Raw genomic sequence first — 20,886 nt, forward strand, 5'->3', positions numbered from 1 at the left:
TGGGAGGAGGGAGGAGTTTCACTGATCCCAACTTTTAATGTCTATAGTAGAATTCTAAAATCACCTTAATATTTTACTCCCTTTAGATAACTTGATCTTGTCACTTCCCTCTCTATCTTTGAAGTCTATGAGAACTTCATGGAAAACTAATCTCCTGCAGGTTGGCCTCCCAAAATATATGCTACCCTCTTATAAATCTTGGAATTCAACCATGAGCATCAGTCCTATGGAAATCTGTCCTGGTCAACTTCAGGGCTGGCTGCACAGTCCTCTGATCACAGCAGTTGAATACAACAATCCCACTTCTTCATACTTGAAAGATAAGGTAATTAATCATGCTAATAGTTCACTATGTCATAAAAACAAAACTGTAAGGCTTAAGCCCCAAATCCCATATTACATCAGGGAACTATCTGTAACTTCCATAAACATCAATGCTAAGCTAAAAGATCAGGGTGGGAGCCAAGACTATTATAGTCTTTCATGATTCTTGATAAATCAGAAAGTGACCAGTGTTTTTTTTAATTATGACGCTTAAGCTTACCAAGGGTTAGCTTTTCCAAGGGTTGGAATTCCTTCCCTGGAATCTGACATCCAGCACTGCAAATCTCTATGCACTGCTTCAGAACAGAACAAAAACCATCTCTCCTGTCTCCCCTAGAAACTCCTGTCTCCCACCAAGAAACTCCACCTCCACAGCCTAATATATGTGCTATAGGGCTAGGTGACATTGGTTTCACAAAAGCCGGTGACTTTACAAATCTGCCTAACTAAGAAAAGATTTTTCAGATTTCAACAACACAGAATACTAAGGCTGTAAAAGTATCTGAATTTAATACTTTACTTATACCATCTAATCTACTCTTCATCCACAAAATATAATTTTTTTAAATCACTAGAAAATGTAATTATTGTAAAAATCAAGCCAAACATTAGTTTAAAACACAGAACCTCTTCACTCCATCTCACTCTCTTGTGAGTATACAACTTGGTCAGTCCATATCTTGTGCACTCCAATTCCAAAGCACTTCTCTTGGCACCACAGAGTGACAGAGTACTGTCATTTGAGGCCACTTTTGCATTTGACCACCAGGTAGAAGACAGCTATATAATCTCTTAAAAGATACCAGATTGTTTTTATTGCAGTCAACCACAGGTGACAAAGTAAAAGAACAAAAGGCAAATGGAGACAAACCTAAGAACTCTTCAGGAAAAAACAGACAATGCACACTGGTGATAATGGGCAATCAGCATCTATACTCCTTCTATAGAGCAAAATGTCATCATTTTATCTGGGGATTGAGAGTAACAAAATGGGTTTATCACACTAAGGGAGGAAAATGAGTTCTTGAGAAAGTAAAATACCTATTTTCACAAGTATAACCCATTACTCTAAAAAAAACCTCTTCTTTAGCTAAAGGATAGTGTTTCTGGTTGAGTGACAAAACATCATCAAATCAGTAAGACTCTTTGCATCTGAACAATTTAGAAAAATAATAAAGGATTGGACTAAACAGCATTGAGAACCTTAGTTTGTGAAAAATATATACCTCATATAAAAGTAAATGCCCTATAGTTGACTAATTTGATAGTTCCTTGAAAATGCACTTTAAACTACTTCTTGCTTTGTTCTAAAAAGGAGATTTTTCTCCCTATTTCTCTATGAAAGTTTCCCTCAAACAAAATTTTATCTGAAGTCCTGAAAACATGGTGCTTTGTCCTCTTTTTTTTTTTTTGAATTAGTTATCCCTTCTGGCTTGTTTTTTTTCTCTTCTGATTTGGAAGCAGAGTTGGAAATTCTATGAGAAGTGGAAGCTTTGAAAAATCAAAACCTTTGTAGCCTTCTTTCCCAGTTAATAAAAATGCAGTCTTTTTTTTCTCTTGGTGTTTTTGCTTATGGATGCTCACTTACACTGAACTAGATTTTTTTTTCACTAAACAAACATTAAAAATCTGTCAGCAGGCATTGCTCTGTGTGAAAGACCCAAAAAGGCAACAGCAAATCTACATTCTTCACTGGATATATTTCTGCTATGATGTTGATTCTCAGCCTATTTCAAGAAAAAGTAGTGCCCCACAGAACTGATTATAAGTTACAGTATCTTTCATGACCAAATAGCCTGAATTTGACCCATCTTGGCACCATACCTAATTTTATGCTAAATGGAGACCCCTTAGGATGTCATAGGTGAATTCTTTCCCAGGAGACATTAAGAGGCTGTGAACCCAAAGGTTAGACCACAGACTCAGATCCAACTCCAGTCCTTACCAGTTGTGAATTCTCGGGTAAGTTAAGTTCCTTTTCTTTTTTTTTTTTTTTTTTAGATTTATTTTATTTATGCATCCAAGAACTTGGGTATAGGTGTGAGGCGGGGAGGGGAGGGGTGAGAGGATTCACCAGAGACAAAGTAGGGAGCATAACAGGCAAATTGACTGAAATACACTGCTGAGAGGAGCCGCAGTCAAGACAGGAGGGTCTGCTGTGCCATGTGGGTCAGCTCCCTGGCTGGGGATTGAACTCGTGCTGCAGTGGCTGCGGATAGCTTCATGTGCTGTGACTTATCCCCTTGCACCACCAGGGAGGCTCCTCAGGCAAGTTTCTTAATATCCCTTTACCTTAGTTTCCCCATCTATACAGGGAAGTGATGCTGATGGCAACACCTAATTCACCTTAGTACCGAGGTAGGACTCAAAAGTTATCAGTCATTGTTCTCAAATCACATGTTCAATGGGCATTGAATTACCTTACATAATTCCTCAAGTTCATTATTATGAATTGTTTGATGATAATAATCATTACAGAGAATCACTCCTCTATAACAGGTAGGAAAATCATCTTTAGAGTAACAGCAGGTTCCAGAGATACTCTGGAAGGCTCTAGTTTCCCTTCATCTGACAAAAGGTCTATCCAGAGAAATGTGAATCCAGCTCTATGAGTCTATGGGACCCTGAGCTCAATCCAGAAGGATCAGTTTCATGATCTCACAAAGTCAGAAGTCTTGAGCCTGAGTTTATTAAAGTGAGCAATTCTCTCAGGGTAACTAAGAAGGAGGTGGATTTTCAGCACTTACATTCCCCTGATTAAACCTCTGGCTCCCACTCAGTAACTACAGCTAAGTTATCTCAATCAGAACCTCAATCCCTGATTAAACTAACCATGCACCTATAAAGATAACAGGTACATGGTACTGGTAGGGTATGTGTTTAGAATGTCCATGAATTTAAGTTTAATCCTCTGACTTTGTGAGACTTCCAATAAACTATTTTTCCTAACTCAGTCTCAGCATTTACATATGAAATATGGGATAAGAATAGCTAGCCTAGAACATTTACTTTGAATTCAAGATAAAATATTTAAAGCTCCCAATACAGTTAACAAGGAATAGCTTTTAAACACATGGCTGTAATAACATACACTTGACATCTCATTGCATAACTGAAGCAACCAGAAAGTGGGGGGTTGGGGAGGAGCCCCAGTGTAGCATGGTGGAGGATTACTAATGCTTTGGCGTTGGGCATGCATTTGTACAGGTCCGAACCTATGACCACTGAAACAAACACAATGATATAAACCAACCTTACCTCAATTAACATAAATGGAGGGAAAATAAAAACATTGAAAAATATGTAGTTATTAATTTTATTATGATGTAGATGAAAATATAGTATAGGTGACTTCCTTATCTATGAGGAGCTCTTGGATTTGATCTTAGAGAAGTGGGAGTACGTGAAGGACAACAAAGGGGGAAGTGATCACAATAGAAAATGGAAGAGAAACTGAAGTTGAGAGAATATTTGCAATGAAATTGTCTTTACATATATTTGTATCAGTAGTGACATACCTTTTGTTAATCTGATAAAGCCTAAGAAGACCTTATCACCATAAAAAAAAATCCACACATAAACACATAAAATATCAGGAGGGCGGAGCAACATGGCGGCGAGGAGACGCTGCGAGTAAGATCTCCCATTAAAAAAAGTTAATAGGGAGGAAAAGCGGCATGTCCCAGTGAGAACTGGGACACGGAAGATAAACGGGTGACTCCAGCAAACTACCCGAAGAAGAAAGTGGCCATAAAAGAGGACTGGAAGGGAGGAAAGCGCAGAACCCTGCTCCCCTCCCCCACCCACAGAGTCTGCACTCTCCGACCAGCAGAGAGGAGGAAAACAACAAACTAAAATGACCAACAAGAACAAACTACGCAGCAAGCGGGACTGTGAGTGGAAAGGAACTATTGCAGCCACCACACCCCGTGAACGGGAGCTGCGGAGAACCCTGCAGGATTCGCGCGGAGGTGAGCTCCAGGCGCCATTAAAGAGAGACCCCGCCCCCCAGGAGGAGGCCAGGGCCAGCACACAGCCCCGGGCCGCCCGGTAAGCTGGCGCGGAAAAGCGGAGCGCTGGAAAAGCAAACGAGGATCGGGATCGGGATAGCACGGAAAAGCAGCACGGTTGAAAAGCAAACGCGGATTGGGATCGCGGCTGCCCAGGTCCCCGCGCCTGCGACCTAGGCTTGCAGGGAGACGCGCGCGAAGACCCTCACTGAGGTGAAAGTCCCTCACTGAGTATCCAGGAACCAGGCACCCAGGCACGGGAGCAGGGTGCAATAAAGACGCCATTCTGTGGACACTGAACTGGGCTACAGCCCGCGTTCTGGACCTGAGGGCTTTGGAACTGAGATCTGGGGCACAAAATTCGGGGCGTGGGTTCTCCACGACGGTGGGGCACAAGGCAGACACAGCACCCCAAAGCCGTTGAGGTTTACCCTACCAATCCCACTCTGTTTCCTGTCCCACACGGTGAAAAAAAAAAAAAAACAGCTCCCCAAGGGCTCTAGGAGAGATCTCTGGCGCCACCTAGCGACTTGAAACCAGCAGAGGCTCCTGGAGGAGCCAGTGGCCAGCTGGGAAGTTAGCCCACGCTGGGCCCCTGCCGACCAGTAGTCTGAGCCCACAGGGGGAGCGAGTACCCAAAGCCGGGGCAGACCAGGCGCGCAGAAGAGTGTGCCTGAGACTGGACACGCAGGGAGTGTGTCTCGCATCACCATTTTAGAACAGGGACATTTCTTCAGTAAAGACTGCCTGCAAAAGGCTCCCTCAGGAGCCAGAGGTGAGCCGGGGAAGTTCGCCCACACCAGAACACCTCTGGCCTGCAGTCCAAGCCCAGAGGGGGAGAGGGAACCCACTGCCGGGGCAGACCAGGAGCACAGGGGAGTGTGTCCCCACATCGGCATTTTAGAACAGGGACCTTTCTTCAGTAAAGAATGCTTGAAACTGACAGATGGCTCCCGGAGGAGCCAGAGGGGAGCAGAGAGGCTCACCCAAGATGCCGGCCAGTCCCAGCAACACAGTGTCCCAACGCATACGGCAAATTAGAAAACAGACAGTAGGGAGTAGAAGAACACATGCAACATAGCAATTCCTCAGGGAAGAAGCACACCACAAAAAGAAAACCAGCCCCCAGATTGCAACGACAGTAACTTGGAAGAACTCAGCCTTCCAGAAAGAGAATTTAAAATTGCCATGATTTAAAAAATGACAGAACTCATAAAGGAAAACAATGATAAGGGAAAAATAATCAACGATCGGAAGTATGAAATTGAGTCCCTAAAGAGGGAAGTAAAAGAAATGCAGGAGATCAAAGAATTAATGGAAGAACGAAAGAATTCTGGGAAAAGCAATGAAAGCAGAATAGATGAAATGGAAGAACGAATAAGTTCTCTTGAAGACACAGAAATAAAAAGAACCAAAACAGAGAAGGAAAGAGAAGTACGAAGGAAAAAGAATGAAGAAAGACTTCGGGAACTATCGGACACCATGAGGAAAGGAAATATAAGAGTTATAGGAATACCAGAAGGAGAGGAGAGAGATGTAGGAACAGAGAAAATATTCCAGGAGATAATTGAAGAGAACTTCCCAAATGTGAAGAAGGAGCTGAAAATTGATATACAAGAAGCAAGAAGAACACCAAACTTCCATGACGAAAGGAAAAATACAGCAAGACACATAATAGTGAAGCTCCCAAGAATCCAGGACAAGGAAAAAATAATGAAGCTGACAAGAGGGAAGAAACAAATAACATTCAAAGGAAAACCAATCAGGCTGACATCAGACTTCTCTGAAGAAACACTACAGGCAAGGAGAGAGTGGAAGGACATAGTCAACAGACTCCAAGAAAACAGATGTCAACCAAGAATACTCTATCCCACAAAGCTTTCCTTCCTCTATGAAGAAAGAATAAGGACCTTCCCAGACAAACAGAAACTATGGAACTTCATTACCAATAAACCCCCACTCCAAAAAATACTACAAGGAATCCTAAAGCCAGAACCTCAGAGGGACGAATAACAACGAAAGAAGGCAAGGAAAAAAAAAAGATAATAAAAGAATAAATAAAATCAAAGGAAAGACAAACATAATGGCAAATACAGATGCTAACATATAATATTAACCTAAATGTAAATGGACTAAACTCTTCAATAAAAAGACAAAGAGTTGCAGCCTGGATTAAGAAACAAAACCCAACCTTTTGCTGTCTCCAGGAAACACATTTAGCTACAAAAGATAAAAATAGACTCAAAGTTAAAGGATGGAAAACAATCCTACAAGCAAATGGACCAAAAAAGAAAGCAGGAACAGCTATACTTATATCAGATAAAACAGATTTCAAACTCAAAAAAATAAAAAGGGATCCCAACGGTCACTACATTATGATCAAAGGGACAATACTTCAAGAAGAAATAACACTAATTAACATATACTCACCAAACGAAGGAGCACAAAAATATATCAGACAACTGTTGTCATCTCTGAAAACAGACATCAGAGAAAACACATATGTAGTGGGAGACTTCAACACACCACTATCAACAATGGATAGATCAACAAGACAAAAAATAAGTAAAGAAACTAAAGCTCTAAATAAGGACCTAGAGCATTTGGGCTTAACAGACATCTATAGAACACTAAACCCCAAAAAACGGAGTACACATTTTTCTCAAGCGCACACGGATCATTCTCCAGGATCAATCACATACTGGGGCACAAGACAAACATCAACAGATACACCAAGATTGAAATCATACCAACCATCTTTTCTGACCATGAAGGCATCAAGCTAGAAATAAACCATAAAAAGAAGGCAAGGAACTTTCCTACCTCATGGAGACTAAAAACCACACTACTGGAAGACCACTGGACTAATGAGGAGATCAAAGAGGAAATTAAAAAATTCTTTGAATTGAATGACAAGGAGGACACCAATATCCTAAATGTATGGGACGCAGCAAAAGCAGTAATAAGAGGAAAATATATAGCAATAGAAGCTCACATCAAGAAACAAGAAAGAACTCAAAGAAACAACCTAATCTCGAAGCTCAAAGATCTAGAAAAAGAACAACAAAAAAAACCCAAAACAGTAGAAGAAAAGAATTAATAAAAACCAAAGCAGAAATAAATGAAATTGAAACTAAAAAAACAATCCAAAAGATTAATGAAACCAAGAGTTGGTTCTTCGAAAAAATCAATAAAATAGACAAACCCCTAGCCAGGCTCACAAAGGAAAAAAGGGAGAAAGCACAAATAAACAGGATCACAAATGCAAGAGGAGAAATCACAACGGACACAACAGAAATCAAAAGAATAATCAGTAACTACTATGAAGAGTTGTATGGAAACAAGTTCAACAATCTAGAGGAGATGGACAAATTCCTACAACTCTACAATCACCCAAAGCTAGATAAAGAAGAAATAGAACACCTAAACAGACCAATTACAAGCAGCGAAATTGAAATGGTAATCAAAAACCTCCCCAAAAACAAAAGCCCAGGACCTGATGGATTTACAAACGAATTCTACCAAACATTCAGAGATGAATTGGTGCCTATCCTTCACAAACTCTTCCAAAAAATTGAGAAGGAAGAGACAATACCAAACACGTTCTATGAAGCCAACATTACACTAATACCAAAACCGAACAAGGACAACACAAAAAAGGAAAACTAAAGGCCAATCTCCCTAATGAACACTGATGCAAAAATCCTCAACAAAATTTTAGCTATCAGAATCCAACAATGCATCCATAAGATAATTCACCACGACCAAGTAGGATTCATTCCAGGGACACAAGGATGGTTTAACATCCGAAAATCAATCAACGTTATCCAACACATCAACAAAAGAAATATAAAAACCATATGATAATATCAATAGATGCTGAGAAAGCTTTCGACAAAGTGCAACACCCATTCATGATAAAAGCCCTTGAAATTCTTGGGATACAAGGAACATACCTCAACATCATAAAGGCCATCTATGACAAGCCAACAGCCAGTATCATTCTCAATGGTGAAAAGCTGAAAGCAATTCCATTAAGATCTGGAACAAGACAAGGATGTCCACTCTCACCACTGCTTTTCAATATAATACTGGAAGTCCTAGCCAGAGCAATAAGACAAGAGAAAGACATCCAAGGAATCCAAATAGGAAAAGAAGAAGTCAAACTATCACTATTTGCAGATGATATGATAATATACATAGAGAACCCCAAAAACTCCACAGAAAAACTAATTCAACTCATCAATCAGTTCAGTAAAGTGGCAGGATACAAAATCAACACACAAAAGTCAGTAGCCTTCCTATACACAAACAATAAATCTGAAGAAGAAGAAATCAAAAAACCATCCCTTTTATTATTGAAACAAAAAAAATCAAATATTTGGGAATAAATCTAACAAAAGAGGTAAAGGACCTATACAAAGAAAACTATAAAACACTGTTAAAAGAAATAGAAGTAGACACAAAGAAATGGAAAGACATCCCCTGCTCATGGATTGGAAGAATAAACATTATTAAAATGGCCATCCTACCAAAAGCAATATACAGATTCAGTGCTATTCCAATCAAAATTTCAATGTCATTCTTCAAAGAAATAGAACAATTATTGATGAAATTATATGGAATCACAAAAAACCCCGAATTGCCAAAGCTCTCCTGAAAAAGAAAGAAGGGAATGGAGGCATCACACTCCCAGACTTCAAACTCTACTACAAAGCCATAATCATCAAAACTGCATGGTATTGGAACAAGAACAGACATACAGACCAATGGAATCGAATAGAAAATCCAGAAATAAACCCACAGATTTATGGTCAACTAATCTTTGACAAAGGAGCAAAGACTATGCATTGGAGCAAAGAAAGTTTGTTCAATAAATGGTGCTGGGAAAACTGGGTTGCTACATGCAAAAGAATGAAGCTTGACCACTACCTCACACCATACACAAAAATCAACTCAAAATGGATTAAAGAACTAGACATAAGACCTGAAACCATAAAATATATAGAAGGAAATATAGGCGAAACACTACGTGATTTGCACATCAAAGACATCTTTACAGATACATCACCCAAAGCAGTGATAGTGAAGGCAAAGATAAACAGCTGGGACTACATCAAATTAAAGAGCTTCTGCACAGCAAAAGAGACAATAACAAAAACAAAGAGAAACCCCACTGACTGGGAGAACATTTTTGCACCCAACACTAATGATAAAGGACTGATCACAAAAATCTGCAAAGAGCTGATGAGACTCAACAACAACAAAGAAAATAACCCAGTCAAAAAATGGGCAGAAGAGCTAAAAAGAAACTTCTCTGAAGAGGAAATGCAAATGGCCAACAGGCATATGAAAAAATGTTCAACATCACTTGTCATCAGGGAAATGCAAATCAAAACTACCATGAGATACCATCTTACACCAGTGAGAATGGCACATATTAAAAAAACTAGCAACAACAAATGTTGGCGAGGGTGTGGAGAAAAAGGAACTCTCCTGCACTGTTGGTGGGAGTGCAAACTGGTCCAACCACTATGGAGAGCTGTGTGGAGATTTCTGGACCTACTAAACATAGAGCTTCCATATGATCCAGCAATTCCACTCCTAGGTATTTACCCAAAGGACACAGAAACATCAATTCCAAAGAGCACCTGCACACCTATGTTTATAGCAGCACTGTTTACAATAGCTAAGCTTTGGAAACAGCCCAAATGCCCAAAAATAGATGACTGGATCAAGAAGATGTGGTACATATATACCATGGAATATTACTCAGCATTCAAAAAAGATAAACACATGCAATTTGCAGCAACATGGATGGCGCTGGAAGGGATCATGCTCAGCGAAATAAGCCAAAAAGAAAAAGAAAAATACCGGATGGTCTCACTCATAGCAGGAATCTAGGAAACTTAAATAAGGGACCAGGAAAATGAATAACTATAAGAAAGTGAAAATCAAAATCAACAAAAAACTATGAACCAGAGACACTTTTTGGGGGGTGGGGGGCGGGAGGGGAGGTATTGGGGTCAGAATGGGGGGGTTGCAATTGTATGGGGAATATAAAAATAAAATTTATTATAAAAAAAACACATAAAATATCAATATTATTGCTCTGAAAACTCAAAATATATATACCTTGGGAGTACAGTACCAATGCTTTCCAAATTATGTATAATAACCCCATTTCAGGTAAAGGTAATGTAATCAGCTTGACCAACATATATTTTACATATATATATGAAAAAATAACAAAAATCTAAAAATTGTGGGGTTAGTTTTAAAATTTCACAGATCACATACAATGTATGTGTATGCATACACTATGAAAAAGGAATTTAAGTTTAAGGATTTCACTGTAGGATTTAAGTTCTTTAGTTATTATAAACAAGGGATTTTCTAGAAGCCCTTGAATGACCTGAAACCCAGCAGTGATCAAGAAGCTAAACAAACATGGCTAAGTGAACTGAATTCTGTTAAAGAAATACATGTCCTACCTATATCTCTAGAAAATAATTTAATGACAATATTAGACATTGTCACACATAATATTTTTGTTTCATGTGTGGGTATATGAATTCATGTGTACACGATAGGGTTAAATACCATTCTTCCATAGTTATATCCAAAAATATTTGAGAAATGCTGTTTAACTAGTTTGATCAATACAACCACTTATTCCAAACACATACTTCTCTAATAACAACTCATCCACTAATTTGAACTCTCCTGTGACAAAATGTTAAAAAAATATCCAAATCTTCCTCTTATTCCTCAGACGTAAGCATATGAACTCAAAGATAACCATATTTGTTACTAAACAGAAGGCAAGTCACAATAAGAAATGTAGTATTCTTTTAGTGACTAATAACTGACTAATAGTGACATCAGTGTGTCAGAAGTCTTATTTTTAAAATCCAAAAGAAGCTCTAAGTAATGTACTGAGAACAGTGCAATTTTGTTGAAATTTAACACACACGTTTCTGCTTCATGTGAGAAGCAAAAAGAATAACCATGTAAGTAATCGACATCATAAGCTGAAAGTGCTTTGAGAAGAGCATGAGGGAGAAGAGACATGGAGCTCTCTTTAACATGTCTGTGAAATGTGAAGTTACTCTAGCAAATGGGAATCTCTCGTCTATAGGAAAAAGACCAGCCAGATAGAGAACACTCTGCTCTACAAATAAGTAACAAGAATCAAAAGGTAAGGCTGATGTTGGGAACTAGGTTACATAAATACACAAGGCAGGAGGGAATCTATGTTAAGAATAGGCCACCTGGGCCTTCCCGGTGGCGCAGCAGTTGAGCACTGGGTTGGGAAGCTGCCCACAGCCTCTGCAGTGCTGTTCAATCCCCGGCTGCTCCCAGGCCGCCGGGCGAGGGTTCCACATGTCGCGCAGACCTCTCCTGCCGCCTGCTGCTACCCTCAGCAGTGTACTTCGCTCCTTCTGCCTGCTCTGCTCCCCGCTCTGGCTCTGGTGAATTCTCTCACCCTCCCGCGCTTCTGACTGTACCCAGTGCTTGTATAAATAAATAAATCTTAAAAAAAAAAAAGAATAAGCCACCAGAATCATAGGGTTTCTATTTATATAATAATCCTCCTATGACAAAAGTCCTTTAAGAAACTATGCTCGTGATTCTATCAGTTATTTAATACTCAGCACACTGTCATCCTCACTACAAAGCCTCACCTTTAAGGTGGAAACTATGTAAACTCACAGCCAAATGGTTGTGGAAAATGAAGAGTGGATAAGAAAAATCTTTATACCACCTTGTTCCCATAAGAATGGCATATATCAAAAAGCCAGAAACAACAAATGTTGGTGAGGGTATAGAGTAAAAGGCACTGTTGGGAATGTAGTCTGGTCCAGTCCCTATGGAAATTATGGAGAGTACTAAAAATAATAAAAATAGATATATGATATGTGATGCAGCAATTCCACTCCTTGCCATCCACCTGAATTACGCAAAAACCCTAATCTGAAGGTATGTATTCATTCCTTATGTTCACTGTAGCAGTATTTACAGTTGCCAAGTTATGGAAACAACCTAAGTGCCCAAGAAGGAAGATTAGGAAGATAAATCATGTGTGTGTATACACATACACACACACACACACACACTCATATATATATATACACATACACATACACATGATAAAACAGTAATTGGATATTTTTTTAAAAAGATGAACTCTTGCCATTTGGGACAACATGGATAGAAATAGAGGGAATTATGCTAAGGGAAATAAATCATAAGAAAGACAAATACCCGATGATTTCACTCATAAGTGGAATATAGAGAAACAAAACAAAGAAACTGACAAAAGTAAACCAAAACCAATTCTATGACTGCATATTTGAGGCTACTAGCAGGGGAAGGTGGATAGGGTTGGAAACAAAGGGGAACAATGGTCTAAAGTAAAGGCTAAAGAATTTTTGTAGGGGGTGTGGCGTGGTGACATACATCCGAAGAGGCTAAAAACCAAATCCCCTAAATCATACATAGTGCTATAAACCAATGTTACATGAATAAAAATAAAAATATACATGAAAATAATAAAAAAGAAAAACACTGGGCCTCCCCTGGTGGCACAGGCAGTTGAGTGCCTCGCTGTGAAGCTGTCCGCAGCCTCTGCAGGGCTGGTTTGATCCCGGCCGGCCTGCGAGGGTCCCACATGGCAAGGCAGACCCCTCCTGTCACGCCCGCTGCTCCCCTCAGCAGTGTATTTCACCAGTCTGCCTGTTCTGTTCCCCGCTCTGTCTCTGGTGAATCCTCTCACTCTATATTTCAGAGTGGCCTGTACCCAGGCCACTCTGGTACAGTGGCCTGTATCAGGCCTAACCTGGCCTGTACCCAGGTTCTTGTATAAATAAATAAACAAATAAATAATAAAAACTTTACTATTACTAAATACTATTACTAATGAAAAAGATGAAAAATATATTCCTTCTTAATTCCTTAACATTTCCATATTTATGTAACAGTTCAATTTGCAGAGAATTGAGAAAATGGCCTTTGAATTTCACTATCACCCCATAATGTATAAAGGAAAAGTTAGAAGAGAAAATGTCAAAGCACTTTAGAGTGAGCCAGTCTGAAGTAAAGGAACCCCAAGGTGGTAGCAATTTTTCAAGAAACACACAAAGATAGAGAATTTTTTCAAATAAGAGGGCAACAGGTGTGCTAATGTTTCTAAGCATCTCCATCTTTGTTTTCCCAATATAGCAACAATGAAAACAAACTGCACAGCTTTATAAGAACTTCAGACAATGTAAATTATTAAACACACTTTGATAGAATCTTTGTGTGTGTGTATGTCTTCACAGGAGTCAGTAATTTAAAGTAGACACAAACCTACAAAACTTCTGTTGCAAAATGAAGATACCCTACTGAATGGGAGACAATATTTGCACACCATATATCTGATAAAGGGTTAACAAAGATCTACAAAGAGATTATACAATGCAACAAAAACAAAACAAATCTCCAATCAAAAAATGGGTAGAACTAAAAAGACACTTCTCCAAAGAAGTGGTGCAAATGGCCAACAGGCATATGAAAAATTGTTCAACATCATTTATTATCAGGGAAATGTAAATCAAAACCCCAATAAGACACCACCTCATTGGGTGCCTATATTAAAAAAAAAAATCAGAAACAACAAATGCTGGTGAGGATGTGATGAAAAAGGACCCCTGTTACACTGCTGGTGGGATTGCAAACTGGTCCAGCCACCATGGAAAGCTGTGTGGAGGTTCCTCAATACATTGACCCAACAATTCTACTTGTAGGGCCTAGCAGCTCTTGGGCAATCTTCCCGTAAATGATGAGATTTTTCTTAGACTCTGAATGGTACAAGAAATCACCAGTATATCTTTAGAATCTCGCCCCCCACCTTTCCTTGAATAGTCATACACATAAAAAGAACCAACTATTCTCCAATGATCTGCAGATATTCTTCCAGTAAGAAGACAGAAGTAGAGGCCTCCCTGGTGGCACAAGGGGTTAAGACACAACCTATGAAGTTAACCACAGCTACTGCAGCATGAGTTCAATCCCCAGCCAGAGAGCTACCCGCACGGCACAGCAGACTTGCCCGCTGCTCCCCTCAGCAATGTACTTCGGTCAATCTGCCTGTCCTGTTCCCCTCTGTCTCTGGTGAATCCTCTCACCCCTGCACCTCTGGCCTGTAAGCCCATTCTTGTATGCATAAATAAATCTTTTTTTAAAAAGGGAGAAGTAATGCAGGAGGAGAAATACACAGGGCAACAGGTGATTCTTTCAAGATAGAAGAGATCAATGTTATGAAATCCTACACAGTGGTGAAAGAGGATGAAGCCAAAGAAATAATTATTTAGCAATTATACTATTTAGAGGTAAATTTCCATTTAATGGTAGAGGTTAATGACAGAACTCAAGGGGAGAATGGGAAACGAAAAAAGGAGGGAGTTTATGCACTTTTTCTTACTATTTTGGTGAAGACAAGAAAAAACAAAGTGGTAGTTCAAGATGATATAACTGGCAAGAAAAGGAATATAAAATCGAGATTTTTCTATGCTCCAGATCACACAGCACTCAGTCATGCATTCGATTCTCTCCTAAATATTTTAAATATATGAATTTCCATCAAATGCTCATTCTTAATAATAATCATCCATAAAATGCTTCACAGATAGTTGAACAGTATTGAAATGGTCTTTTTTAATAACAGGAAATAACATGACATATTCTTTTTTAGTTTCTTAAAGAAAAAAATATGTACATGTGAGATAAATGCAAAGAGAAGCAAACACACAATTATTCCCTAGAGGAAACTGATGGTTAATAGTTAGACGACTGTATCAGGAGTGATGCTGACCTAAGAGTTGAACAAGAAAATTCCATTAGTGTGGGTTTTTTCTTTCCTCTGAGTTGTAGTGCTCCATCCCTTGAAAATGCTGAGGAAATTTTACAGCATAAAGGATTCCATTTATTGCAATGATTTTCTACCATTTTAATGTTTTTTCCCAAATAAAGTCCTTTCTGTCCAGCATGGCAAAGTTCAAATAATTCAGTGGTTCTTATTCAGGCTTAAAGCCAAGATCTCTGAAGGAAGTGCAAGGTGCTATATGGTACACCACCTGCTGTAAGCTCATTTTCACTCTATCAGTGGGTTCAGAGAGCTGGGGTTGCATAGATTACTTGCCAAGTACATATATTATGAATGTGTCTAAGTCAAATTCCTCTTTGCTTTCCAACTTTCTGGACTAATCCTTTCCTTTGGTTTCCAAAAATGTGTACAAACTATATACAATGAGGCAGATATGACAGATCCTTTATTTCTTTTTTTTTTTTAAGTATAGGTGTATTTCTTTTTTTTTTTTAAGATTTATTTATTTATTTATACAAGCACTGGGTACAGTCAGAAGCACGGGAGGGTGAGAGAATTCACCGGAGCCAGACGGGAGAGCAGAACAGGCAGACTGACGAAATACACTGCTGAGGGGAGCAGCAGGCGGCAGGAGAGGTCTGCGCGCCATGTGGGACCCTAGCCCAGCAGCCAGAGGTCGAACCAGTGCTGCAGAGGCTGCGGGCAGCTTCACAACCCAGCACTCAACCACTGTGCCATCGGGGAGGGCCGACAGATCCTCTCTTAGATAACACCTTTTCCAAGTCACTAAATACCACTGGAGGAAAAAGACTTTTTTGCAATATCTGGCATTGCAAGTGTTCAACAAGTAATAAAATAAAACTGCATTATCAAAGGCCATATTTGCAAAGACTGTTTCTTATATGAGCATGCTTCTGTGGATACCCAAAAAGTCTAGTACTACCTATATATATATATATATTTTTTTTTTTTCTGATTCTATGGTGTCAAAACTCTGGTATAGACCAGCAAATAGATATCCAGGAATAACTAGTAACAGCTACCAAACCAAAATTGCCATGTGAAATCTTAAGCTTTTGCCAAGATATTGCATAACCATCTTTTGCTTAGCTTAGCAAATGGTTGTCATGTATTTATTATAAGCTGACAAAATGTTTGAAGGCAAGTTCCAGATTCAGACCGTCTGAGTTTTTATCAAACTTCCACCACTTACTAAAGATGCCTAAGGACTTAGGAAAAATATTTAACATCTATTAGCCTCAATTTCCTCATCTATAAACAGGGGTAATACTTATATTAGAAATATGCTGCATAAATTTGATAAGATCTTAGGGGAATACCTAGCACTTCCCTCGTAATGCCCTTCCCAACAATGTTATTTATTATTTAGGCAAATACTTTTCTCCAATTATTTAGTAATTTCATTCTTACCACCTTCCTTCCAGAACTTAGTCTTTACTTTTCCAGTTCAAATTTGGAATTGACCCTGAAGGAAATATGAAAGTCAAATTCTGCCTTCCTTGACAATAAGAAGAAGCTAACAAAAAGACAAATTACCAAAAATTGTTTGGGACACAATGCTTTCCTTTAAACATCAAAAAAAAAAGGGCCTCCCTGGTGGCCTAGGGATTAAGTCTACATGCTATCACTACTACAGCCAGAGTTCAATCAGCTGCCAGGGAGCTAACTCACATATGGCTCAGCAGATCTCTCCTATCTCGCCCGCTGCAGTGCATTTCAGTAAATCTGCCTGTTCTGCTCCCCACTCTGTCTCTGGTGAATCCTCTCAGCAGAGGCCCTGCACCTCTGGGGAACAAAAAAAGAAAAGAAACATCAAAAAGAAGAAACTCCCTATATCTTGGATTATAGTACACGGATTTGATCATCTTGGGGTTACAATAACACCATAGTTTAGAAACTAGGTAAAAGGGAAGACCATAATCAAGGGAATATTTCTTCCTTCCTAAATGCCACTCTTCGTGAGTGAACTTTCAGACATCGTAATAATTCTGACTTGTGAAGTGGTTTTGGCACTTTAAAAGCATCTTCTCATGAAAGATCTCATTTTTTTAATATTCACAATAATAACCAGTGAAATCAATAAATATCATCACTTATTCTTTTCTAGATCAGGAATGTGAGGTCACAGGAAGTCGAGTTTTCATCTGAGGTCATACTGTTTGAGACAGTTAAAGTGATCATATTAACTGATGCTCTTAGGATTTTCTGAGTCTTCAGCAGGTTCCAGAATTCTCTATTTTATTGAGTTCGGAAAAGAAAATGAATTAATGAGCAGGTCCTTCAAGTACTGAAAAATTACTTCTAGAAACACAAAGAAATATGATAAACTAGTTTTTAAGTCTACCATTTGCACACAGTAATCTCTCTCACACCCTCTCCCAGAGTTTGTATATGTAACAGACCTTTTCTCAATATCAAAATTTCTGACATCCAGTACATTAAAACTAAGTCCAAAGGATCAACATACTCCAATTAGAAATACTATTAATGTCTGGGGTCTGTTTAGATTAAAAAATAACTAAGAAATAAGAGTTTACTTCAATTAGAATGTACTAAAATTGGTTTTCTGAAGGAAATTCCTACTGTGTGTGTGTGTGTAAGTATGTATGCATATCCTATTTGTTTAGACACTAGTATTTTAATTTACTTTGTTGGTTACTGATGAAATCTATCATGTATTAAAAATTATATTTAATTTACTTTGGTTTCTGACTAAGGATACCGGGATAAAATTTATCATCTTCATCCACTTTGAAGAGGCAAAGTAGCATCAAAGAAAAATTAAAAGGTTTGGAGACAGATAGCCTAGGCTTATATCCAGGTCTGCTATGTACTTGAGAACTTTGGAATGGTCCTCAGTCTCCATTACATTGTCTAGATAGGGACAATTGCAATGACATTTCATCAGTAATTGCAGAGATTAAAAGAGTTTATGTAAAAGGGCTATGGTATTTTTTATTATGTTTTCTGACCTATCCAGCATTGTTTGAACACCCTTCCAAAGTCTCGGGAATTTCAAATCATACAGCCCCTCTTCCTTAAAACAGAATTCAAGAATCCTAACCCTCTTTATACATAGGATGCAGACATGTAACCCAGGCTGGCTTTTTCAGTCAGATGCCTCTCCTAATGGGCATGCCCAGTGTTGTGAGTATGTACCCTGCTGTGGTGCCAATATAATCTCCTCAGAATTTCAATCAAGCAGTATGATTTCAGCAAATATCACTTCATAAACCATATAATTTAATAAACCCTTTGGCAAGACCAACTGAAGTGGTTTATCATCAACAAGCAAGAAACTGATTGAAGCAGCACCTATTGTAGAATATGACAAGAAGTACATCCCACTAAATGACAGTTTCTCGTTACTCCTCTGTGTAGAGAGTCCATTATACTAAAAACCTAGTGACAGTTGTTTGTTAAGTACATATTATGAACTCTCCCCCCAAATAAAATACAATGAAATAGCTAAAGCAAAATGATCTTACCAATTTTCAAGTTCAAACAGCTAGTAAACAGTAGAATTTAGATTGAATCATCATTATCACCATAAAAATATATATTTTATAAATAAGAAAACTAATGCACAGAAAGGTAAACAACTCCCCTCAAGGTCATAGAGCTCATAAGCAAAGAAGCCAGGGTTTCAAATGATATCACTGTATTTTCCTCTTTTTTCAATCACATAGCAATAGGTCTAACCTTTTGAACATTATCTATCAATTACAAGAAAGCTATAGATCTTTGTTTTTAGAAGAATTCTCTCTTTGACCTCTTTCAATACAAATAATAATAAATTCTATACTACTTTCTGTGAAGGAAATCTTAGCAATTAATCTTTAAGTTTTTCTTCAAAATAAGTTCATGCTAGTGGCATTTTCTTTAACTGAAGAGTAAGGAATGAAGTCACTATTCCTTGATTGATCCTGAGGCCCTGTCTATAATCTTCCTCTTTGAAAGAATAGGCTGTAGTTTATATAGTGAATAAATCTCACAAGTTTCATTATAGGTATAGATTCTAGATTCAGTTCTTCATTTTGATTTTTTTTTTCCGTTTTGGTATATTGTTGATTAGCTGACTAGATAGCACCAAATAAGTGAAAACAGCATTACATGAAAGGCCCTTTACAACTGAGAACAATAATTCTCTTTATTATTATATACCAACTCTATTAAAGATATTAAACATAACTTCAGCATTTAGGATACAAAAGTAGCAGCTGCTATTTCAGTGGCAAAATAAAGAGTGTTGCAACTCACAGTAAACTCTCAATAGGGGTCCACTGAATGTTGTTGTTGTTTTTTTTTTATGAATACTATGATGACCATGCTTTGTACCGGAGATTATGCTGAACACACACATTATTTTTGTAGCCAGAAACTCTTTAAACAATGAAGGCAAAATTTTAGTTTTGAGGAGTTCCCAAGTTAGATTCTTGGTGGGAAGTAAGGGAGATTTAAAATAATACCCTGTTGGGGGGCGGAGCAACATGGCGGCGAGGAGACGCTGCGAGTAAGATCTCCCATTAAAAAAAGTTAATAGGGAGGAAAAGTGGCAGGTCCCAGTGAGAACTGGGACACGGAAGATAAACGGGTGACTCCAGCAAACTACCCGAAGAAGAAAGTGGCCATAAAAGAGGACTAGAAGGGAGGGAAGCGCAGAACCCTGCTCCCCTCCCCCGCCCACAGAGGCGGCACTCTCCTACCGGCAGAGAGGAGGGAAACAACAAACCAAAACGACCAACAAGAACAAACGACGCAGCAAGCGGGACTGTGCGTGGAAAGGAACTATTGCAGCCACCACACCCCGTGAACGGGAGCTGAGGCGAACACTGCAGGATCCGCCGAGGCGGTGAGCGAACGGCTCCGGGCGCCATTAGAGAAGAACAAAGACCCCAGGAGACGCGCACACAGCCCGGGCTGCCGGTAAGCTGGCGCGGAAAAGTGGCGCGCTCGGCGCGCTTGAAAAGCAAGTGCAGACCGGGATTGCAGCTGCCCAGGTCCCCGCGCCTGCGACCTAGGCTTGCGGGGAGACGACCTAGGCTTGCGGGGAGACGCGCGGAGGTCCTCACTGACGTGAAGGTCCCTCCCTGAGTGAGCAGGAACCAGGCCCCAGGCACGGGAGCGGTGCAAAAGGCGCCATTCCCGCGCCACTGAACTGGGCTACAGCCCGCGTCCTGGAACTGAGGGCTTTGAACTGAGACCCGGGGCACGAAAATTCGGGGCGTGGTTCTCCACGACGGTGGGGCACAAGGCAGACACAGCACCCCAAAGCTGTTGAGGTATACCCTACCATTCCCGCTCTGTTCCCTGTCCCACGGGTGGGGGGAGGCGAAAAACAGCCCCCCAAGGACAATAGGAGAGATCTCTGGCGCCACCTAGCGACCAGGAAAAAAAAAGTCACTAACACCCCATAGAACAGGAAATTTCTTAAGACTGCTTGAAAAGGGCAGAAGGCTTCTGTAGGACCCAGTGGCCAGCCAGGAAGTTATTCCACGCCAGGTCCCTTACGACCAGCAGTCTGAGCCCAAGAGGGAGCAGGCCACCCACGTCCGGGCAGACCGGGGCGCAGAAAGAGTGTGCCTGAAACCGGAGGCGCAGGGACTGCATCCCGCTTCGCCATTTGAGAACAGGGACATTTCTTCAGTAAAAACTGCCTAA

General features: G+C 39.6%; 1 protein-coding gene across 1 annotated transcript in view; it reads left to right on the forward strand.

Moving 5' to 3' along the window:
* Nucleotides 1–211: 211 nt before the first annotated feature.
* The window catches only part of LOC119251460 (collagen alpha-1(XIX) chain-like), a 70,543-nt gene continuing 49,868 nt past the window's right edge, over nucleotides 212–20,886 (forward strand). The window contains exon 1 of the mRNA XM_037518740.2: nucleotides 212–325. Coding sequence (XP_037374637.2) covers nucleotides 212–325 — 114 coding nt within the window. The remainder of the gene's footprint in view (nucleotides 326–20,886) is intronic.

The sequence above is a fragment of the Talpa occidentalis genome, unplaced genomic scaffold, assembly GCF_014898055.3.
Source record: "Talpa occidentalis isolate TD23 unplaced genomic scaffold, MPIMG_talOcc4v2.1 talOcc4.2, whole genome shotgun sequence".
Taxonomy (NCBI): Eukaryota; Metazoa; Chordata; class Mammalia; order Eulipotyphla; family Talpidae; genus Talpa; species Talpa occidentalis.